Here is a 25,528-nt window from a genome sequence, read left to right on the forward strand (position 1 = left end):
TCAATTAGACATATATCTCCCTACATGGAACCCAAAAATTGGGATTAGACTCATCCCATTATGGGCCTATCGGTCACCTAAACTGATAGGAGGTGAAGATTTTTCCAACCATTCCGTGCATTGGCAGGCGTTAAACTCTTGATCGCATTGAATTTAGTTAATCATGCTTCGCTTAGCCCAGAAGTCATGGAGACGAAGTCGTGCACGTCTCCATGATGTGACGATTTTATCTCTCAGCTATGCCATTTTGCTGAGGTGTATAGGGGTTGGAGCGCTGATGATCAATTCCCTGGCTCTTAATAAACTCCTGAAATCTGGTAGACAAGTACTCTCCCCCTGAATCTGATCTGAAGACCTTAATCTTAGTGTAGTGCCATACTGCAACCTTTGGAAGGACGAAAAGATAATCAAAACTTCGGATTGAAGCCTCATAAAAGAAAGTGAACCGAGATAAGTTATCTATGAATGTCACATAGTCCAGGGAACCGGCTTCAGATAAGACAGGAGCAGGTCTTCACACATCCGAATGAAGTAGATCAATTAGGGCTGAAGTTTTGTTCTCACTGGGACTCTTAAGTAAGTTCGAAGGAAGAGCCGCAAGTTTGGCCAATTTGCAGCTCAGTTAAACTTCTGATCACATTGAATTTAGTTAATCATGCTTTGCTTAGTCAGCACCAGAGCTATCTTGGCTGCTTGTGCGTTTCGAGCTATAAAACTTGCCTCACTACATTAGCCTTTTCCTATCTTTTTACTTACATGGCTACTTAGAAATCACCACCCACACATGGGACTATTCTATACACGTGGCAGTACTTGTTTTGAGCATCTACACATTCGGTTGGCTTGATCTATAAAAGTGTGATGTTTATTTTCTTGTGGATCCGAACTGATGCAGGAGCACTTTTATGTAGCAGACCTTTGAATGGCGTGGATGGAAATCCGGAATGGACGTGCGGGATGAAACCTTAATTATATATGTTGGGCATGCGTTGATCTTACATGTGCATGGCATTCACATGTGATTATGCCATACAGTAGCACTCTTTGCATTCATTACATTAAGGGGGGCTTAGTCGCAGCGCATTTACGGGATCTTTGGCGGATTTAAAGAATCCGCCGTTAGCCGCATATGACTTTTTTCATGACATGTTAAATGAGCCCTTAGTCGAAATGAGCCCTTTACGCTAGGCGCGAACTTGAAGTCCGGAGTATAAATAAAAACGGCGCTCCAAATGTTCACGCTCCACAGGTGAAACTTCAAAAAGTCACGCGAAAGTCACGCATCCCCGCCATGCACCCGACTTTTTTCCGACCTTTGCCCTCTTCCCTGAGAAGAAGGGTCGACATTGAAGGGGCATTTTAGGAAGTGAATTCACTCACGCGACAACACCTACTTTAGAATATTCATTAGCATTACTTTGTTTCTTTAGGTTATAGCAAGTTATCACATATTTAGTTGCTCTCATTTAGAAAGTTTAGATTATTAGCTATAGAAAGTTAGAGCCAATTGGGTAATAAGTTTGGAAGTTTCTAATTTCTTTGAGTTGTTGTTTATCCAACAACTACAGGACTTGCATGTTTCTTTTGCTTGCATCCTTTTTTATAGAACATTTCTTTTTTTCCTCTTCTTAGCTTTTTTTTAAAATTATTGAATTCTTTGTCACTGTAATTGAAGGAGGCATCCTCTATATAATGGAATGAGAACAAAGAATGAGCTAGGTTTTTGACAATTAACATATTGAATGAAAGTGTTTCTTTCTTGAGGAGAAAAGGTGTTTTACACTTCTTTCTTTCTTAGAGTTTCCCTCCAACGTGGGTTAGCTTTTGAGCACCACAATTATCTTTTTATAATTTTTCATTGGATCTTCATTGCCGTTATCAATCGCGCTCCCATCCGGCGTCACTAACAAACCTAGAATGAAAAATGATAGCAAGAATGACACTAAAGAGATTGCTTGAAGAAGTTTCCCAGGGCGGAAAACAAGAGGAACCATAAACCCTAGATTGTTCCTTTTGTTAGGATAAACAAAGGAGAGATTTTATAAAATTAAGGCTTACCTTTAGAATTAGCTTTTAATTCGAGAGAACGAAAGATCTTTTCATCTTCGGTGGAGAGTCTGAGTCGGGAGATCGATCGAGATCGCGAGAGAGAGGGCGCTTTAATTCTTTTCTTAATTAAGGGCAATGATAAATTCTCATCCCCAGTAGGATAATTTGCACCACTGTATACACTCAGATTTCCATTAAAAGAAAGCACTTCCAAAACGGGATTTCGTTTGGAAAATAAAGACGAAAGTGTGGTATTTTTTGCAATTCGTTTGGAATCGAGCTCACTTCCTTGTCTTCTTGGGCATGTGTCACAAAATATGATTTCGTCTTTTATTTTCCAAACGAAATCCAGTTTTGCTAGAAGCCCTTTATTGCTTTTAGAAAGCTTTTCTTGCTTTTGCAATTTAGGCTGCTTAACGGCTTGATTTTACTTTTCTTTTAAGGAGATGATTTTTTCGCCCCACTATTAGCGTGATTTGACGTCAAAAAGAGTTAAAGTCTGCCCGCAATTCACGTTACAAGGGAGCCTTGTGACTCATAATCCTACAGTAGGGTCTTGTTTTATCTTAAAGAAGAACAATTCTAATTCTAAGAAGAAAATGCGAAAAATCTAGCGTGGTATTTATTGATGTCATAATCCCAAACAGCTGTCATGAGTTGGAGGGCTCACTGAACCAAGGTTTTAAATTTCGGACCCCACCGAAATCTGCAATTTCGGGCCGAAATCTGGTATTTCAGTTCGAAATTTCAGACTGAATTTTCGAACGAAATTTTGTAACATTTAAAAAAATAAAATAAATAAAATGACATCAAATCGAAATTTCAGACAAAAATTACCAAAATTATGGGTGAAATCCAAAATTTCGCCAAATTTCGGATTTCGGCCGAAATTTAAAACCATGCTTTGAACGTTGGAGACAGCTTAAACCCATTAATCCAACAGATAATTGGTGATTAAACGTTGATTAACAGTTTGAAGAGATTTGCTAGCGTCATTCATATGTGTCATCATTGGAGGTGATCTGAGCCGTTGTTCTGATGGGCACGGAAAATCAAAGGCAATTTTTTGGTCTTACAAGGGGCATAGGGACTAGGGAGGCATTTATATGAGATCAAGACCGTTGATCTTTTAGAACATCACGAAGCAACCAACATGATTTTGGTTCTATTCCAATGGACATCTTATGCGTAAAAACCAACAGTTTAGCTTGTCTTGGCAAAACCCTGAGCGAGTTTTGACGGATCAAGGGCCTAGATCATCTGATAAAGGTGTTCTCAAAGGGTTAGGATCAGTGGCGGAGCCAGGATTTATACATAAGGTGGGGCAGCTGCCCCTTTTGAGTTGGGCAACCACTTCCCTATCCGATGTCGTGATTTCCCCTTACTGATGTAACATTCTTCACTGAAGCATTCATTTCTCTTCGAAGCATTCTGTGTCTTGATTTTGCATTCCTCTCATAAGGTCTCTGGTTATTGCAGTTACTATTTTTGTAAAGAAAAAATACAACTCCCTTCACCCAAGCCCCTGTCTCGAACAAGTCTCGAAGTGTTCTCTTACATGAGAGGAGAGGGGTAACCCCTCCCCTCCCCTCCCATGTTAGGATCATCCCCTGGCCATGTGACTTATTTGGTGGCCAGCCAGATCAATTGACTGTTCTGTTAGGAATGAGGGTATAAGTGACTTTCTTTTTTGTATTTTGCTATAATCGATGGTCAAATTTCTATGAAAACCCTAAAACCCTTTTTCATTGAAGGGTTAGGATCATCCAATGGCCATGTAACTTATTTGGTGGCCAACCAGATCAATTGATTAGATCACCCTAGATGTGTGCCACATGTACAACGGGCCCACATGCCTCTTGGACATTTTCCATCTTATGATGAGACTATTGGGATGGTGATGGATAATTGATAGTGTAAAAGTGGGTCGGTCTCCAATATGTCAAATGGAATTTTCCAAGTCTTACTTGCTTAGTCTTATGCTTGGGAAATAATCAAAGATGCTAAGCTTCCACGCTTTTAAGACAGTTGATGATAATGATCTCCAACTAAACTATATTCCTTCAAATCAGCCTCGCAAGCAAATTATAATTAGAAGAAAAGTAAAACCAAGAATGGTAATGATCTCCAACTAAACTTTAGGGATGTCCCTTAACCACGGTTGAAACAAATTTCAAGGAGTGAAAGTTAGAAGTGATTTTGAAAAAAGAGCATGTCTCACCTAGCTCGTGACTAAGGGTGTGTTCGGCCAGGATTCTCATTCTTCCCTATAGAATCGGGCGGAAACGAGAATGCGTGGAAGCGATTCCGAGTTGCTTCGTCAAATCTCATCCTCTTGTCTATCTAGAAAGTAGAAAATTTGGAGATCAGTGAATATCCAGTGAGTATCCGAATTTCTCGGAGCCCGCGAAACCTGCAAAACAGAATCACTCGGAGTGACTCCATTGCTCTTTGAGAATTTAGTGCAAATCCGACTTTTGATCACTCAATGGTTAGAAATTGGAGAAACGGGTCCTGATTAGAGGGAGGGTGCCCATTCCCTTATAACCCATCTCCATCCATTTCACTTTTCCGATGTGGGACTATTTGCTTTTGCGTGGAACCCCAACAATCTCCCCTTCCACGTGGAAGCAACATGGACAATATCGCCCCTCCACGAGGGGCAATGTGGGAACCATGAGATCCTACACTAGGGTTTTCGAGATCTTTCCAGAGGGACATTCCCGCCCTCGGAGGCAAGCTGAGATTACCACGTCCTGTGCTCTAATACCATTTGTAGGGAATTTAACCGAGTAGAACTCACCCCCTAAAAGCTAGCCATTAAAGGGAGGGTGCCCATTCTCTTATAACCCATCCCTGTCCGTTTCACTTTTCTGATGTGGGACTATTTGCTTTTGCGTGGAACCTCAACACACGTCCTAAATTGCAAGATTCTTCCTATCCTATTTCTAATTAAAAAAGTCATAATCATCTCCATTTACGAGCTGTAGTCAGCCTGAATTTGGCAATCCATCCCCCGAAGCTTCTTGATGATGAAAATTGAAGTTGAAGTAATTCACAAAAGCCCTTTGTGTTTGGGTGATAACAAGCATCCCTCGGTGGGGGATAATTAATACCCTCCAGTCAAATTGTTGTGCGGTTTGAACAGCCTAAATTGATTGTATAACCAAAAAAATTAATAGAAGAAACAAAAGAAGTAAGATGTAAATTGGATTATTAATATGTTCAAAGGGACGGGTAATACGACTATAAGATTATGCCTTCATAGCACCATATGACATGTTTGGAAGGAAAGAAATTAAGTAACCTTCAAAGGGAAATTTCATACTTTATTGGCTTAGATTTTAATAAGTTTGAGTTTCATTTTTCTTTCCAGAGTTACTTATAAATGTTGATCATTTTAGCCTCACTAATACAACTTGGATTTAGATTTGGAGTCAAATTCGGATTATTAAATTCAAATCCGGTGTTTGGAAGCATTTTTGAAGTTCGGATTCGGATTTGAACCAAAGCCACGATAATTCCAAATTCTTCAAGTTAGTATAAGTTTTTTTATTTATAAATCCGTTTTGAGAGAGGTTATTTATAAATCCAAATTCGACCTATAAGGGGTAAAATGACCAAAATATCCCTAAGTAGTGGAAAATGACAAAAATACCGAGAACACCCTTTGTCATGGAAAATGATGAAAATATATCGGGAAAAAATGACCAGAACACCCTTTGTCATGAAAAATGACTGAAATACCCCTCCGTATAGGGTGAAAATGACCGGAATAACCCTAAGTCATGGAAAATGACTAAAATATCCTTATGACTTAAAAATGACCAAAATATCCATATACGGTAAATTGACTAGAATACCACCGAGTCATGAAAAATAACTACAATACCTCTATGTCAGGTAAAAAAGACCAGAATATCCCCGCATCATGGAAAATGACAAAGCATCCCTATATCAGGTGAAAATGACCAAAATACCCCTGAGTCATGAAAAATGTTTAAAATACCCTTTTCACATAAAATGACCAAAATACCCCCCATATAGGTAAAACTGACTAGAACACCACCGGGTAATGAAAGCTAAAAATGACCAAAATACCCCTAATCATGTCAAGTGACTAAAATACCCCCATGACCTCCAAATACCTCATATTGGGTGAAAATGACAAGAACCACCCAGAGTCGTGAAAAATAACAGAAATGCCACTTGTAATATAATGTAGCCTAATTCATTTGGGTAGGGAAGTTTGCCTATTGTTATAGATGTCTTTTATTGTTTGCGAGTGATGGCCAACTGGCCAAGTTAGTAGTAGTGTACACTTTACCTTAGCTAGTACAAGTGTATATATTATGTGGGGCCCTCGTTTTAGAATTATGTTAAATAATTACAATTTCTAGTTCTAAGAGTGGTGAAGGAAAGAAAATCTTGTAACCCTAATCTCAGATACACTGAAAATCTTTTCATCTCCTCCCTGGACGCAGGCATACCAGAACAGGTAAATGTTGATGTGTTCTAAGTTTCTGATTTACTTTCTTTATTGGTTTCATGGTAGATATGTATTAACATACTGCAAGAAACATGGGTATTCGCGACCCACTAAATTGGTTCTTTCATTCTATAATGCCCAGTTCTCTCGTTGCGAAAGGAAAGGAAAGGGAAGTAAACTGATGTGGCAGAAAGGAAAGTGAAGGAAAAGAAACCTGACAGAAAACCTGTTAGATGAGCGTTTCGTTACACAGAAACCTGATAGAAACTAACATAAACTATAGAAATATGTGTTTTGCTGCAGGGAAACTCAATAGAAACCTGTTAAACAGAAACTGTGACAAACTGACATGCAGAATGATGCTGACATAGAATCTAGTCTAAAATAAGTGGGTCCAACACTCTGAAGTCAATCAAAATAAGAATAAGAATAACAATTGTTACAAGCCCCAGACACGACATGGAAAGGGGCTTGTAACACATAAGAGGAATAACAATATAACAATTAAACTGATAAATTGAGAGCAGAAAAATAACGGAAACAACCCAAGATCAAAACACAACACATTGTATTTAGAGATATACAGAATCAAATGCAAACAAACACATCCTTCTTGGAAAATCCTATTTCACATAAACAAGAATCAAATAAAAAACAAACAAACAGACCATTGTTGGAAAAATCAAACAAACCCTTATTGAAAATTTCATTTCCATTTCTGGTTTCAATCACAAAAATCTGAGTCGAACTCCATTTTGAGTTTCAATTAGAAAAATCCTATTTCATTTGAAATAGGGTTTGAATTAAAAAAAAAATCTGAAACACAAAAAATCTGTACCACCAAAACCCAATTTCATAGAAACGAAATAGGGTTTCAATCAGAAAAAACCAGTACCACAAAAACACCAACCCTATTTCACAGAAAACGAAATAGGGTTTCCAATCATAAGCTGTTTGTATAGAGAAGAAAAATGAAAAAGCAAAGATGGAACAGAGAGAGAGAGAGAGAGAGAGAGAGAGAGAGAGAGAGAGAGAGATTACCTGGTTTGCTTTTGAAGCTTGAAGATGATGAAGCTGAAGATTGAGAGAGTACCAAATGCTACATCCAGACTTGCAGATGGCTGGTGGAGAGAGGTTGAAGATGCGAGGCTTTTTTTTTCTCCCTCAAACTCACGTGATGTCGGGGAAACTTGGGAGAAAAGAGGAGTTTCCGATATTAGCCCCGAGTGAAGTGAAGGAAAGTCATTTTACACGTATTTTTTATTTATTTTACACGTTGGATTAAAAAGTTTCCAGGAAAGTAAAAGAACACCCAAAAGCAGAGTTTCCACGGAAAAAAACCCATGTTTCCGAGAAAAACTGGGGGAAAAGAAAATAAGAGAACTGAGCATAAAGGTTTTCCTTGGGACTGGTTATCATAACAATGATAATTTTTAATTAACTGAGAAACCTGTTAATAAAAACTATTTTCTTTAAGGCTGTGTTCTGTTGTTGCGCGCAACTTCGATGGGAAAGGAAAAGGAAAAGTGGGCATTTTCCATAGACTTTGAATAAAACGGGTGTACTGTTGCGCAAAAGAAAGATTTCAGTCATCTGATTTGTAATCCGTAACCGCTGACGTGGAACGTTAAAATCCGCGCCCATCTTTCCGCTACCCACCAGCGGAAAAGGTCTAAATTCTTCGTAGATTCCTCATAGTCAGGAGTCATACACTCGTAGCTTAAAAAAGCGCTTAGTAACTTCTTTCTCCATCTCCCAAACCTCTCCATCATTTCCATATCTTCTTGAAGTTTTAGCCTGCGTGATCAAGGGTTGTGCTCAGTTACAGGAGATCAAGTAGGGGAAACAGATTCACGGGTTGATTTTGAAGAGCAGGTTTCAATGGGATGTCTATGTGTACAGCAGTTGGGTTAGGAAATTGGGTCAACAGGGGACGCATTTTAAAGAATGGACGATAGAGATTTGGTTTCTTGGAATTTTTTGATTGATGGATTACATTAGATGTGGAGAAGTTGAAACTGCACTGAGATTGTTTGATGAAATGCCGGAGTGGGATTCATTCACTTGGACTGTGTGATTGATGGGTATTCGAAATGTGGGAAGGTTGAGATAGATGAAATCCCAAAGAGGACTGTTGTCTCTTGGAATAAAATGGTCGATGGGCAGGGGCGATGCCAGAAATTTTGCACAAGGGGGCAAAAATTATAGTAAATTTTGCACAAGAAAAGGGTATAAAAATGGTAAAATTAAAGTTTCAAACTTATTTTCTATCTTAGGGATAATTGAAAAGGGGGCATATTTTTTTAAAAAGGGAGTAAATATAAAAAAATATTAAAAAATAAAGGTATATATTTTTTTTTCCAAAAAATTAAGGGGGGTGCAATTGTCCCCCTTTCCTGTCAAGTGCCGTCGCCCCTGTCGATGGGTATATGACAAAGATGCTAAAACGACGCAGAATTTATTTGATAAAATGCAAGAGAAAGATGGCGTCCCCGAGCATTCAAAAAAAGAAGAAGAAAGATGTTGTCAAAGTTTTTAATGCCGGAGTGGAATTCATTATGGCTGATTGTGCAATATCAGTGTTTGTAAGAAAGAATACAGAGGATTAGAATGAAGCCTCACTCTATAACTTTAATTGAAGCTAGTAAGCTTTCCGTGTGCTTTCTATCCGACAGGACACGCCATTTTAATTTTTCTGTTCATTTTCCTTATAGTTTCCTGACAACAGAATGTTCATACCATCACTTTTCCTTTCAATTTTCTTTCAATTTGCCACATCATTTCCTTTTCCTTTCTGGGACAAGTAGCGCAACAGAACGGACCCTACCTAAGGGATTTGCTAGTTTCCATCGTAGAAGGCATTTCGTGGATGGCCTGTTGCATGTAAGAGCAGCCACATAGGCTCACTTTTTATCAGATTTTGTTTTCATTCACGAGGTGGCTGCTCTAACATGCAACATGCCATATATGAAATGCCTTCAGCAATGGACGCTAGCAAATCCGTTTCTTTAATTCGTTTACCTTTCTTAGTTTCTTTTTTATTTTCACCTCAATGAATCAAACTAAAAAACTTCGACATTGTTTTTTGCAAAGACGATCTATAAAAGCTCATTTGGACGAACGAAAAGCTTCATCCTGACTATACCTAACATTCTGTGGATATTTTTAGGGAAGTGATATACCTGCCACTTTTTTTTACTCGGGACAGCCAGCTGCAGTGTATCTACGACTGCAGACGGGCTGATGTACTTCAGGTGGGAAGGATTTACGCCTACGGGCCTAATTGCCACGTACACTGGAGCACTGGCTCTCCCAAGTAAAGAAAAAGGTTGAATTTATCATTTTCCTTTTCTCATCTTAAATTACGTCCCTAGAATTAGTTTATTTTCTCCATGGACTTGGACCCATGGCGTTTAAGTACTTCTTACCGTGATCTTAGAAAATTATCTTTAATATATGTATGATTTGACGCATTGCATCCCAAGCTTCGTAACTGCCTCAATAAATAAATAACAAGGAATTTAATTTACATGATAAATTAATTATCAGATAAGATTGAAAGCTATACACTTTAGGGTGGGAATTGCAAAGCGCCAAATGCATCTTTAGGCAAAGAAAAAGAAGCGTAAAGAAAACAAATAGAGTACTTCTATTGCAGTTTTGAAAAGTTTTGAAGTGATCATCCACAGCAATTGGAATTTGTGCTCGCTTCCCTTGCTTTAACGGCATGGCAGTTTCTCCCTTTCATCTCTACCTTGACACTCCACAATATATAAGATTAGAAATGGGGGAAACATCATACAACAACAAAAACCCAAAACAATCTGAATCAAAAGATGAGAATTCTTGATCAATGGAGGAACAATATCACCTTTTTCTGTTCAATACAATACTAAATCCAATGATAGACTCATATTTCAAGCTAGAAATAAGTACACAAAATCCTTTGATACCACTATCGTAATACAAGCAACAAGATGAAGAAGTTTGATCAGTTGAAGTTCCACAGACTGAACGAGCATGAAATGTTACAATATATATATCAGATCTTCTGAGACCTGACCGTTAGATCGTGAAATAAAGATAATCCTAATCTAGGCTATATACTATCCTAACTGATCCTAGTTGCTTAATTTAGCACTGCACGATCCGACGGTCAGATCTCAGAAGATCTGATACATTCTAACATGAATATCTACATCAATTATCTTCTTCTATGATCGTATTTAGACTGCTCTCCTTTACAAGACCAACTACAGAGGGCTGGAACTTCCCTTCCACGCATTCTTGCCAGATAAGGGTACCTGCTTGTACATGACCCTTGCTTAGCTCTGCCTGAGAGACCAATTCCTTAAATCTAGTTGCACTCATTCGGACCTTGATACGGAGAGGGCCGGTCGATTGGGTCTTGTCTTTGGAGCCATGGTTTGGTTGGTTGGGCTCTGAGGGGTGCACCATCTTGTACCTCGTAGTAGGGCAGTTCCCCATCTTCTTCTTACTCTTGCAAGTTGAGGCTTTCTTGTTAAGAGTTTCTATGTAGATGGGTTTGTGCAGAGGAGATGGCTGCCATAAATATACCAGTGCAACTAAGTTGGGTGAATTTTAAATGAGAGTGTTAATGAGGGTTGTCCGTTAAACTAGTCATTGACGAGGTCTTCTTCTCTCACATTTGTGTGGTTCTCATCGGGCCGGTCTTCACAATGGACAAAAAGCTTGTTTGGGATTTAGTGTGGATAGGAGGCACTTGCCCAATTACCTTTTGGAATATTGCTTCAGTAGTCCGCGGACTATTATATCTGGTCTACAATCAAGCATGTATTGTACTTGTTCCAAATCTAATCGGATGATTTTAGACGGTTGATCAAGCATGGTGAAAAATACATCCTTTAAGAAGTGTTTTGATCCATTGATTTTTTATGCTGCTCTCTTGCCAATGAGCACTTTAGTCACGGGTCATGATTTCTGTTTAATTTGTAGCACATACGCGGCATGGGCACTTTAGTCACGGGTCATGATCGTTCTTGTTCCTCTAGACCAGGTCATCTTCCTCGTCGTCTTCCTCATCCAACTTGAAATGGAATTGAAATCTTTCTCACTCTGTCTCTTTCATTGGTGCAGAAGCTTAGAAAATTCTAAGTGCTGGCGGGCGCTCCCTAGAAATTCTATGGTGCAGCTTGTAGTGGGGGCATGACATAGTAGCTGCCCTTGATGTTTGATCCAGCCACAGCCTGTTATAAATTCGGCTGTTGTTGGATCAAATATCAAGGGTGGCTGTGTCACTTCTAATAGTGTTGCATCCTTATTGGCGGAGTATTGTGGGCCCATCTACATTGATTTGCTGGTTCAAGATTGCTAAAAAGACTAGTGATTGTTAGGCTCTTTCTTAACAGCCATTTTCGGGACCCAAGTGCATGGACGTGATCGGAGTTGTTGATCCGAGCAAGAATAGGAAGTCGATCTGGTCTATGTCCTTTAATCCCCTCCTTGATTTGATGATTCTAAACCCTTGATCCATAGAGCTTGGTAAAGGGTTCCGGAAAAAAAATGCTAAATGGTTGATTTTATTAGTCCTTTCTTATACAGATGGTTCTTTATTATACAGATGAGATGTCAATTCTGCATGGAATAAGAACCATGTAGGGGTTCCCATGGTCTACAAGATGAACAGTCTCAATTTGACATGTACACCCCTACATATATGGAACCCAAAAATTGGGGGATTAGACTCGCCCATTAATGAGCCTATCGGTCACCTAAACGGATAGGAGGTGAATTTCAACCATTCCACGGGATGGCAGACGTTAAACTCCTGATCACATTGAATTTAATTAAGAAAAAGATACACTTTGACCCCTGTGGTTTTTGACACATTCAACTTAACTCCAAAAGTTTAAAAAGTTACAATTAGACCTCTGTGGTTTCAAAACGTGACAGGTACACCCCCTCTGTCAATTGTCCGTCAATTTAACCTGACAGAAAGACTAAAACTAACCATTGTTAATATTTTCTGGACAGAAATACACTCATTTGCAGAGAGATTAGGGTTAAGCCATTTCTCACCGTCGTAGTTGCCCCTCCAGCCACAGCCGCCGTCGCTACCTTCGGCCACTGCCGTCACAGACAATCGAACCCTACCCCATGGCTACATCAAACTCACATTTCAAGAAAAAAACTTTGATAAAAATAAAAAATAAAGCCCTAAAACATTAGGATTTTTGTGCAAATCATTATAATGATGTGAATGAAGACAAATAAAACTCCTAAATGGGGGGTTTATGTTGATAAAAATCAACAAGGGTTTGAATCAAACCCCAATTTTTAGTTTTCAAGTATGAAAACCCTAATTTTCAGTTGGGGAAGAAGAGGGCATTTTGGTCTTTTCCCCCACGCCGTCAGCCCCGTCCAGTTAAAAAAACCCAATGAAACCGCAGGGGGTCTACTCGTAACTTTTTAAACTTTTGGCGTTGAGTTGAATGTGTCAAAAACCACAGGGGGTCTAAGTGTATTTTTCCCTTTAATTAATCATGCTCGGCTTAGTCAGTACTCAGTACCAGAGCTATTGTGGTCAAGGTTTAAAATTTCGATTTCGGTACCGATTTCAAACTTCCGAAAAACCGACATTTCGGTCGAAATTTGGTACTCAAGTTCGAAATTCCGGACCGAAATTTCGAAATTTTGTAACACATTTTTTAAAATAAAAAATAAAAAAGGCATTTTCTCGAAATTTAGGACCAAAATTTGGTATATGGCGAAATTTCTAATTTCGGTTTCGGTCACCACTGAAATCCGAAATTTCGGATTTTGGTCGAAATTTAATACCATGATTTTGGCTCCTTGTGGGTTTTGAGCTATAAGCCTACAAGACTTTCCGGGGAGTGATAAATCGACTCCCCAATTTCTTAAATCGACTCCCATGTGTTGGGCCAAAATGTAAATAGGCTTTTCTGCAGAGATTATATCCACGGGATGATTCTAACTGTCTAATCTATAGAGGTTGCAAATGAACAGTTTAGATCATCCTGTGAGGTGGGCCCCACTGTACTTTCTAAAAAATACTGGACTTCACTCCCATTCACCATATAATTTCTCGCATACCAGTACAGGAAATTAAAATGATAAGGGTATCCCCTTTACGGTAATACAAAAATGAGTGGTTTAGCTTTCCAGGGTTGGATCCTAAATGAGGGTTGATGGATCAACTGGCTAGGATCATCTGATCATGGTGGGTCGGGTGGGTTTTGGGGTTATGGGTTGACAACAGATATACTTTGGATCGGATCCACTTATGGCTTTGTCACGATCCTTTTGAATCCATTAGGATCCTTTTCGGAGTGTTTTTTTATCTAACTTGTTAGTATATATGGGCCTAGGGCTGCAACTCGGGTCGGGCGGGTCGGGTTTTTTTTCCGGAAAACTCATGATTCCCAAACACAGCTCTACCCATGATAAATCTCGCGTCGGGTCGGGTCGGGTTTTTTCACGTTGACGCAATTTTTTAAGGAAAATTCTTGTCTGACAAGGCAACTCAACTCATAGAAGCAGAAATTACACTCACATACAATAACAGTGGGTGCGTGGGTTCTCACTTTTAACTTTTAACTAACAATAGAAAAAAATGTACATACTATAACTTATGTAACTCGGGTCGGGTCGATGCGGGTCGGGTAAAACCCGGCTCGAGTTGCAGCCCTATATGGGCCTATTATCTATTTTGAATACCGTCCTTTGAAGTGTCCTAAGTCCTACTTACATTATGAAAAGTTAGGGCCTTAATTGGGTTAGGAGAGGGAAGAGAATTTTCATCGAAACAAAAAGCATAGGAAGATGAATTGTTGTGTCGTTTTGAGTAGGATTTTTAAACGAAATAACACTCATTAATGTACATAAATAATTTAACACATTGCATTGGATTTTGTGGCTAACGTTGGCACTCCTATTAATTATTAGTAATGGGCCGAATCTATGGGGGGTAAAATCCTAGCTTACATACCCAAAAAAAGGGTCGGACCTATGCTCGATAATATCAACAAAGTGATCATGTCCATGTGGCACAGATGGGTCCAGAAAATAGCAGTTCAAAGATGGATCAAACATCATTATTGGATGTTTGCCAACCCCCAAACATCTATAATTAGTCATTTTCCTTTTTGTCAGCTAGGGCATGCAAGCATTCATCTGTGCACAGACCCATTCTTAGCCTTATTCAGCCCAAGCTTGTACCTGAACTATATGCTAGCGTAAATTCTCAAGTACCAAAAACCAGTCTTTTTTTTATTGGAAAGCTGAGGTCAGGCATGACCCCCACCAGATATACCAAAAACCAGTCTCATAGCAAGTAGCATTCATTTATTTTCACACAATAAATTCTTCAAAGCTATCCACAATCACTATATCAGAAAAAAACCAAGTCACATGGCAGGTCCTATCCTTTCTTTTCTCCCAATAATTCTTCAAACCTATCTAAAATCACTATCACAAAACACTGTGTTTCAATAAGACTCTCAACTCATCTTTCTCCCAAAACACACACTGCCAGCAGAAAGAAAAGAACAAGAAGAAGAAAAAAGAAAAGAAAAAGAAAAAGAAGATTCGTCTCCACATGCATCCCATTTCCATATAATTATACATCAACAAAAGGAAAAGTTACGTAAGACATGGATGCCATGTAAAAATTACAGAACTGTGAGGAACAAAAAAGAACAACACAATATTAAAAAGCAAGTAAATTAAAGAAAGCTTTTTTTTTTCTTCTCGGTTTCATGTCTACGCCATGTTTTCCGATGAGGCTTTCCAAACGAAATTTATCAGAAAAGATTGTATGCTATATACTTTAGGGTGGGAACTGCAAAGCGCCAAATGCATCTTTAAGCAAAGAAAAAGACGCATGAAGAAAACAAATAGAGTAGTCTACAGCAGTTTTGAAACGTTTTGAAGTGATCATCCACAGCAATTGGGGTCTGTGCCTTCTTCCCTTGCTTTAACGGCATGGCAGTTTCTCCCTTTCATTTCTTCCTTGGCACTCCACAAGAAGATTACTACTGGGAGAAACTTCATACAACAACAATAACCCACTACAATACAATCTGAATTAAGAGATGGCAATGGAGGACCAACCACAGCTTTCTCGTAAAAAAAAAACAATAACCCAATACAATCTGAATTAAGAGATGGCAATGGAGGAGCAATATCACCATTTTTCTGTTCAATACAACATCAATTCCAATGATAGACTCATATATCAAGCTAGAAATAAGTACCCAAAATCTTTTGATACCACTATAGTAATACAAACAACAAGATGAAGAAGTTTGATAAGTTGAAGTTCCACAGACTGAACGAGCATGAATTGTTAGAATATATCAGTTCTTCTGAGATCTGACCGTTGGATCGTGAAATAAATATAATCTAGGCTATATAGTATCCTAACCGATCCTAGTGGCTTAATCTAGCACTGCACGATCTGACGGTCAGATCTAAGAAGATCTGATATATTCTAACATGAATATCAATCTCAATTATCTTCTTCTATGATCGTATTTAGACTTCTCTCGTTTACGCGACCAACTACACGAGGCCGGAACTTCCCTTCCACGCATTCTTGCCAGATAAGGGTACCTACTTGTACGCGACCCTTGCTTAGCTCTGCCTGATATTCCAATTCCTTGAATCTGGTTGCACTCATTCGGACCTTGATACGGAGAGGGCCGGACGATTGGGTCTTGTCTTTGGAGCCATGGTTTAGTCGGTTGGGCTCTGAGGGGTGCACCATCTTGTACTTCGTAGTAGAGCAGTTCCCCATCTTCTTCTTACTCTTGCAAGTATAAGAGGCTTTCTTGTTGAGAGTTCCTATGTAGATGGTTTATGCAGGGGAGATGGCTGCCAAAAATATACAAGTGCAAACAAGTTAGATGAATCTTTTAAATGAGGGTGTCAATGAGAGAATGAGGGTTGTCGGTTAAACTAGTCATTGACGAGGTCTTCTTCTCTCACATGTGTGGTTCTCATCGGGCCGGTTTTCTTAATGGACAAAAAGCTTATGTGGAGTTTAGTGTGGGTGGGCCTGATTACCTTTCAGAATACTTCTTCAGTTGTCCGCAGACCATCCAGCTTTTTGTAATTGGTCGATTTTAGACTGTTGATCAAGCATGATGAAAAATACATCCTTTAAGAAGTGTTTTAACCCATTGATTTTTGTATGTTTCTATCTTGCCAATGAGATTTCCGTTTATGTGGTTTCGATCACGTAGCACATACGCGACGAGGGCACTTAGTCATGGGTCATGATCGTTCTTGTTCTTGTTCTCGTCCAACTTGAAATGGAATTGAAATCTCTCACTCTGTCTCTCTCATTGGTGCAGAAGCTTAGAAAATTCTAGGTTTGACGGGCGCTCCTTAGAAATTATATGGTGTATGCTCGTAGCTGCACATAATGGGGGCACGACATAGTTGCTGCCCTTGATGTTTGATCCAACCACAACCTTTTATAAATTCGGCTGTTGTAGAATCGAATATCAAGGGCGGCCGTGTCACTTCTAATTGGATGTAGTATTGCATCCTTATTGCCGGAGTATGGTGGGCCTATTTACATTGGTTTGCTGGTAGAAGAGTGCTAAAATGACCAGTGATTGTTAGGCTCTTTCTTAACAGCCATTTTTGGGACCCAAGTGCATGGATGTGATTAGAGGATTCTAAACCCTTGGTCCATAGAGCTTGGTAAAGGGTTCTAGAATGAAAAGCTAAATGGTTGATTTTATTAGCTCTTTATTATACAGATAAACAGTCTCAATAGACATATATGTCCCTACTTGGAACCCAAAAATTGGGATTAGACTCACCCCATTAATGGGCCTATTGGTCATCTAAAAGGATAGGTAGACCTGGCAAACGAGTGGACCGGGCCGGGTTTCACCCGACCCGTATAGGTCAGGGTCATACGGACCGGGTAAAAAATGACCCGGAATTTTACGGGTCTCTACTTGGTGGATCCGATCCCACCCGCACGGGCCGGGTTGACCCGCGGGTCTCCCTTTTTATTTTAAAAGAATATTGGTTAACCTCTTTGGCACGTATTTTCGGAATGGAAAAAACCATTAAAAAAAACCAACGTCAAAACTAGACCTTATTGGCATGAAATGACCATTGACAGAATAACATGAAGAAAAAGCAGCACTTGGGAACTGAGATTTTAGTGATGGACGAAAATACCCTCACATCCTCCACCCAAAAGAGGAAGAAAAAGCAGATATGACAAAAATACCCTCATTTTAGTGATGTGACAGAATGACAGGAAGAAAAAGCAGCAAGTATTTTTAAGGGGTTGAACTTTGACGAAAATACCCTTTCACCTGAACTATACTCTTGAAAGCTAGATTGAACTTTAGTGGGCCCAAAAGGTATTCCGCTTTTTAACGGGCACCCGCCGTTCAACCCGGCCTAGACCAGTTTTGACATTCCGGGTGGACCCTTGGGTCAATACTTTGGGACCCGGTCCCGAAAATTACGGGTGGGCCGCAGGTCCGGGTCACTTCTTGCCAGGTCTATGGATAGGGGGTGAAACATTTTTCAACCATTCCGCGAATTTCAACCATTCCATGGGATGGCAGGGATGGAATCCAAAAATTGGGGGATTAGACTCGCCCATTAATGAGCCTATCGGTCATCTAAACGGATAGGAGGTGAATTTCAACCATTCCACGGGATGGCAGGGATGGCAGACGTTAAACTCCTAATCGCATTGAATTTAATTAAGAAAAAAAAAACACTTAGACCCCTGTGGGTTTTGACACATTCAACTTAACCTCAAAAGTTTAAAAAGTTCCAAGTAGACCCCTGTGGTTTCAAAACGTGACAGGTACACCCCCTCCGTCAATTGTCCGTCAATTTAACCTGACAAAAAGATTAAAACTAACCATGGTTAATATTTTGTGGACAGAAATGCCCTCATTTGCAGAGGGATTAGGGTTAAGTCATTTCCCACCGCCGTCGTTGCCCCTCTGGCCACCGCCGCCGTCGTTGCCCCTCCGGCCACCGTCGTCACAGATAATCGAACCCCACCCCATGGCTACATCAAACCCACATTTCAAGAAAAAAACTTTGATAAAAATAAAAAATAAAGCCCTAAAACATTAGGGTTTTTGTGCAAATCATTATAATGATGTAAATGAAGACAAATAAAACTCCTAAATGGGGGGTTTATGTTGATAAAAATCAACTAGGGTTTGAATCAAACCCCAATTTTTAGTTTTCAAGTATAAAAACCCTAATTTTCAGTTGGGGAAGAAGAGGGCATTTTGGTCTTTTCCCCCACGCCGTCAGCCCCGTCCAGTTAAAAAAACCCAATGAAACCACAGGGGGTCTACTTGTAACTTTTTAAACTTTTGGCGTTGAGTTGAATGTGTCAAAAACCACAGGGGTCTAAGTGTATTTTTCCCTTTAATTAATCATCCTCGGCTTAGTCAGTACTCAGTACCAGAGCTATTGTGGCTAAGGTTTAAAATTTCGATTTCGGTACCGATTTCGGACTTCCGAAAAACCGACATTTCGGTCGAAATTTGGTACTCAAGTTCGAAATTCCTGACCGAAATTTTGAAATTTCGTAACTCTTTTTTTTTTTTTATAATAAAAAAGTCATTTTCTCAAAATTTAGGACCAAAATTTGGTATATGGCGAAATTTCTAATTTCGGTTTCGGTCACCACTGAAATCCGAAATTTTGGATTTCGGTCGAAATTTAAAACCATGATTTTGGCTGCTTGTGGGTTTCGAGCTATAAGCCTACAATACTTTCCGGGGAGTGATAAATCGACTCCCCAATTTCTTAAATTGACTTCCATGTGTCTTTCTCTCTCCACTTTCTCTCTCTAATTCAGAGGAGAGAGAAAGGCACACAGGGAGTCGATTTAAGATATTGGGGAGTCGATTTATCACTGCCCTACTTTCCTCACTACATTTGCCTCTTCCTATCTTTTTACTTACGTGGCGACTAAGAATTCACCACCCAAACATAGGACTGTTCTATACACGTGGCAGTACTTGTTTTGAGCCTCTATCAATTCGGTTGGCCGGCTTGATTAGAGCACCATTATATTGGGCCAATCAGAGTGTGATGTTTATTTTCTTGTGGATCCGAACAAACCTTGGTGTTTTTACAAAAGACTACCTATTCAATCGGGTATTCTTAAATAACCTCTTTCCCTAGATGATACACAGCAGACAACATAGTGTACGTAGTTTGATGTCGTCATAAGAGGAGATGATAAATTCGCACTCCTGTAGGATTATGTAGGATTATTCGCACCCCTATAACGTTATTTGATGTAAAAAAGCGTCAAAAAGGATGGTAACACGAATGGACTAGGGTGCGAATAATCAAATCCTTTTATCATCTCCCTTCCTTTTTTGCCTTTTTGTTTCCATAAAATGGCAAAACTACCCTCCTAGCAACAATCTTTTTTTAAATAACCACCTTATTAAGTACTATTAACTAATTTTCTAAATTATACGTCAATAATAAAAGGGGTTTTACCCTTTTCAAAAAATAATAAAAGGGGTTTTTTGTAAAAGAACTCTTCTACTTTGCTTTATTTGCGAAAAACAGTCTTCATCACATTTGGGTGACTTTTACAAATTGGGTAATGCCGTAAATTTGTGACCAAAATACCCTCGTGTGTGTGAAAAGACAAGAATTTTCTTGTAAAAGACAAAAATGCCGTTCATTTGTTGGGCCAAAACGTAAATAGGCTTTTCTCCAGAGATTATATCCACGGGATGATTCTAACTGTCTAATCTATAGAGGTTGCAAATGAATCTTTTAAATGAGGGTGTCAATGAGAGAACGAGGGTTGTCGGTTAAACTAGTCATTGACGAGTATTCTTCTCTCACATGTGTGGTTCTCATCGGGCCGGTTTTCTCAATGGACAAAAAGCTTATGTGGAGTTTAGTGTGGGTGGGCCTGATTACCTTTCATAATACTTCTTCAGTTGTCCGCAGACTGATGGGGTGCGACAACGCAGCAGCCTGTTAGCTCCCAACACGTGGCTAGAGGAGGGCCCACCGCAGGACCCTCGCCAGCAGGGGTAGTTTGGTAATTCCCTCGGGGTAGGTGAACCTGAACCTATAGCTGGTCGACACCTGCGTTGGAGGCATTAACTCCTTACCTACCCCAAACCTTCCTTATAAAAAGGCTTCCAAAGCTCATAAATCGGGGATTGAATTCTCACCCACCACTCTTAAAATACCCTCTTCACTCCGGCTCATACTGACTTGAGTGTCGAAGGGCCTGTCCGGAGTACACTCCGGGTTGGTCATTCTGACCTCGTTTGCTCCTGTGCAGAACACATCTCATCCGGACTCTACATCCCTCCAGCTCGGCTCTTACGTCACTGCCATATCTGTTAACCGATTTTGGGTCTAACAGATTGGCGCCATCCGTGGGACCCCTGAACTAAAGGCAGTTCCAACCACTTCACAAAAATGGCAGGACGCAAGAGTGCGCGGGTGCCAACCGCACGGACCACCCGAGCCGTGCTACCTGGCAGGACTCGAAGTGAGCGACTCGCCTCGCTGGTAGTTGCAGCCTCCGCCACGGCTGAACAGAACCAGCCTCGCTCCGTAAACCTTAACCCCATGCCGACTCCAGAGCAAGTCCAAGCTCTCTTTCAACAGATGACCGCTCTCGTTGGTCACTACCAGCAGCTGCTCCAGGCGCCTCCCCAACCTCCTCCGGAAGCTCCACAACCTGTCCTAGAAAGGCCAGAAATCCACAGGGGAGGGTCGTCGCGCCGTAGTGAAGACCGGACTCACCATTCCCCCAGACAAGTCCGTCACCCCATAGCCAGGCATGCGCAGACAGAGCCGCACCGCCGTCGGAGGTCTAGGTCTCGCTCTGCGCAAAGGCGCCGAGCTCATGAAGAGCACGCGCCGCAGGCAAAATCAGGGTCCCATCGTCGAAGTCCGGAGAGCCACTCCGGCTCCGCAGCAGGCCAATCCGCGGGGAGAAACAGGTCATCAGAACATAAAGACGACCCGGTGATGCGAAGGATAGAAGAGATGGGCCACAGAATCGAAGAGCTGGCTAAGGATCAAAGCCGGCCTATGTCTAGGGCGTTCTCGAGCAGAACGCCGTTCACCGACGATGTGATGGGCGCCCCTGCGCCAAGGGGGTTTAAAATGCCAGCTATCCCGCAGTACGATGGGACCACGGACCCCGTCGACCACTTGGAGACGTTCCGGACATTGATGCTCCTCCACGGTGCGTCAGACGGTTTCCTCTGTAGAGCATTCTCGACGACCCTCACAGGTGCAGCTAGGGATTGGTACTCAAGGATCCGACCGAACTCCATCAACAACTTCGATGACTTCGGGGAAGACCTGGTCCGCCACTTCATGAGCAGCCGCAGGCCAAGGAAAACAGTAGCATCCCTGATGACCTTGCGGCAGGAGGATAATGAACCTCTCAAAGCCTTCGTCAGCCGCTTCAACAGGGAGGCACTCCAAGTGCCAGATTTGGACCCCTCGGCCGCTACGAACGCGCTTCTCGCGGGCGCTAGATCAAACGATTTCCGCCGAGCAGTGGCCCGCCGGAATCCTCACTCCCTGGCAGACCTAATGTCCGGGGCAGAGGAGTACATATCTGTAGAAGAGACACTGGCAGCTCTGGATTCGAGTCGGAGGAGAACCTCTGATGACAGGAACCAAGACAGGCCCCATGCTAAGCAGCGCAGGGACGATAAGGTCGTCAGAAGGGACAAATCCCCGCACAGGAGGGAGGAAAACTTCACCCCTCTCAACACCTCCCGAAGGCATTACCTGGCAGCCATCAACGGAGAAGAGTTCATAAAATGGCCAACTCCAATGATCTCCAAGGGAAACAGGAGAGACAAATCGAAGTACTGCCGGTTCCACAGGGACCACGGACACGATACAGACGATTGCCGACAGCTGAAGGAGGAGATCGAGCAATTAATCAGCCGGGGCTACTTGAAGAAATATGTCCGGAGTGACACCCGCGGGTGTGACCCCAAGGAGAAGGGTCCCCAGGGCCGAAGCCCTCGGCGGTCTCAACCGCCCCCAGTCCGAAGACAATCTCCATCGCCGCCCAGTCCACCGCCAGAAGCACACGGCTCCCAATCAAGAGGAGTCATCGGCACTATCATGGGCGGCCCGGCGGCTGGAGGCACCTCCTCCGCTGCTCTGAAAGCATATGCACGCCGAGTCAATGCCGTGCATGCATGCAATAAGAAAGCGAAGACGGAGAATGAGATCTCCTTCTCGGACGCGGACCTTGACGGCCTGATATTACCACATGACGACGCCCTAGTCCTGACTATGCTCGTCGCAAACTGGGAGCTGAGGAAAATCCTGGTAGACAACGGGAGCTCAGCCGACATTCTGTACTATCACGCCTTCGAAAGAATGATGATAGGTGACGACTGCTTAAAGCCCGCGAACTCAGATCTTTTTGGCTTTTCAGGAGAAGTAGTCAAGGTTGAGGGACAAATCGAGCTTCCTGTCCTCGTCGGAGAGCCGCCTTGCCAAGCCTTCGCCATGGTCAACTTCCTAGTAGTGAGGCCACCTCGGTCTATAACGCTATTTTAGGACGGCCTGGCCAGAACATGATCCGCGCCGTCGCGTCTGCTTATCACCAGAAGATGAAGTTCATAACGCCCAATGGCGTGGGAGAAGTTCGAGGAGACCAGCCGCAATCTCGGGAATGTTATGCAATGGCGCTTAAGGGCAGAAATGCGACGGAGTCGTTGCCAATCGAGCTACTGGACCCGAGGGACGAAGCTCAGGGAACTCAGCCCCCTGAAGACCTTGTCCCCGTCCCCCTGTGCGAGAATGATGATGAAAAGGTAGTCCAGATCGGCTCCTCTCTGGACGACGGCGCCCGGCACAACCTCACCCAGTTCCTCCAGAACAATGCGGATGTCTTCGCATGGGCCCCCACGGACATGCCCGGCATCAATCCGGAGGTCAGTTCGCACAGACTAGGTGTCGACCCGACCTGCAGGCCGGTGAAGCAGAAGAAGAGACACTTCGCCCTCGAAAGGCAGATGGCGATCAGAGAAGAGGTGGAGAGACTCCTAAGAGCGGACTTCATCCGAGAAATCCAATACCCGGACTGGCTGGCAAACGTAGTCCTGGTGAAAAAGGCCAATGGAAAATGGAGAACCTGCGTCGACTTCACGGATTTGAATAAAGCCTGTCCCAAGGACAGCTACCCGCTCCAAAAAATCGATCAGCTCATCGATGCCACCGCAGGTCACGAATTGCTCAGTTTCATGGACGCCTTCTCTGGATATAACCAGATCAGAATGTATGAGTCAGATATCCCGAAGACCTCCTTCGTAACGGATCAGGGGACCTACTGCTACCGTGTCATGCCCTTTGGCCTGAAAAATGCCGGGGCCACGTATCAGAGGCTTGTAAACAAACTCTTCCGGAATCAGATTGGCCGCAACATGGAAGTATACGTCGACGACATGCTGGTGAAAAGCCTAAGCTCGCAAGATCATGTCTCCGATCTAGAAGAAACGTTTCAAGTCCTGAGAGACAATAAGATGAAACTCAATCCCACCAAGTGCACTTTTGGGGTCAGCTCGGGAAAGTTTCTGGGGTTTATGGTCAGCCAGAGAGGGATAGAGGCCAATCCAGAAAAAATCAAGGCCGTGGTGGAGCTCGCTCCGCCGAAAACCATCAGAGAAGTGCAGCGACTGACAGGGATGATAGCCGCGCTGGGGCGCTTCGTCTCAAAATCTGCAGAGAGGTGTCTCCCTTTTTTCAACGAGTCAAAGGCCTCAAAACCTCGCCCTGAACAGAGGAATGCCAAACCTCCTTCGAGGAGCTGAAGCAATATTTGTCCTCTCCACCGCTATTGACAAAATCGGAACCCGGTGGGAGCTAATCTTGTATCTATCTATAAGCCCCCTGGCTCTGGCTGCGGTCCTAGTTCGTGAAGAGCGCAGCCAACAAAAACCGGTCTACTACGTTAGCAAAGCCTTGCACGACGCCGAAATAAGGTACCAGCGGGTCGAGAAATTGGCTTACGCGCTGGTAATGGCGGCCAGGAAGTTGAGACCGTATTTCCAAGCTCACACGATAAAGGTCCTAACTGACCAGCCGCTTAGACAAGTCCTCCACAAGCCAGATACTTCAGGACGATTGGTTAAATGGGCCGTGGAATTGAGTGAATTTGACATCCGGTACATGCCCAGGCCCGCGATCAAGGCTCAAGTATTGGCAGATTTCGTAGCTGAATGCTCCATCCCCCAGCAGATCGCCGAACCTGAAATCGCCCAAGCCCCAGCAGCGAAAGGTGCTACTACAGCCGGAGAACCAGCAGAAGATGGAGCCAGAGCAGGAACCATCCCCCTGCCACCAGTTGAGCATGATCCTTCAATCGCCGAAGCACTTTGGGAAGTGCACGTGGACGGATCCTCAAACAAGGCTGGTTGCGGAGCCGGTCTGGTTTTAACCGGGCCGGACGGTTTCGCACTAGACTACGCCTTGAGGTTCGGCTTTCGCGCTTCCAACAATGAGGCTGAGTATGAAGCACTCCTCGCCGGAATGAATCTTGCAGTCCAGACCGGAGCCCAGAGATTGAAAGCTTACTGTGACTCCCAGTTGGTCGCCAACCAAATCCAAGGTATATACGAAGCCCGCGACGAGCGAATGATTAAATACCTCTCCCAGGTCCGGCAACTATCCTCCAAGTTCAGAAGTTTTGAGGTTGTCAGAATCCCCAGAACGGACAACACAAAGGCAGATGTACTGTCCAAGCTGGCCGCATCCGGATACACGACTCTCGGGAATATATGCATGGAGTTCCTACAGGCCTCCAGTATCGAAAGAAAGGCTGCTGAGATAATGCAGGTGGAACACGAGCCCTGCTGGATGGATGAGATCGTCGACTACCTGCGTAGTGGGAAACTGCCTGAGGCCAATAGAAGCGCGCAAGGTGATCCAAAGAGCAGCCCGTTTTTCACTTGA

At 42.4% G+C, this 25,528-nt stretch overlaps 1 protein-coding gene across 1 annotated transcript; it reads left to right on the forward strand.

Annotated features, from left to right (window-relative positions):
• Positions 1 to 24,595: 24,595 nt before the first annotated feature.
• On the forward strand, positions 24,596 to 25,528 carry LOC143888763 (uncharacterized). Its single transcript, XM_077393175.1, has one exon. It carries the CDS (start codon positions 24,596 to 24,598, stop codon positions 25,526 to 25,528), a length of 933 nt encoding a protein of 310 aa, XP_077249290.1.

The sequence above is a fragment of the Tasmannia lanceolata genome, unplaced genomic scaffold (assembly GCF_043159265.1).
Source record: "Tasmannia lanceolata isolate RefF3 unplaced genomic scaffold, GAP_Taslan_0.1 ptg000012l, whole genome shotgun sequence".
Lineage (NCBI taxonomy): Eukaryota > Viridiplantae > Streptophyta > Magnoliopsida > Canellales > Winteraceae > Tasmannia > Tasmannia lanceolata.

Bases quoted from the DNA above. Each gene is read 5' to 3' on its own strand.
- LOC143888763 (XM_077393175.1), top strand. From the start codon at position 24,596: ATGGCGGCCAGGAAGTTGAGACCGTATTTCCAAGCTCACACGATAAAG.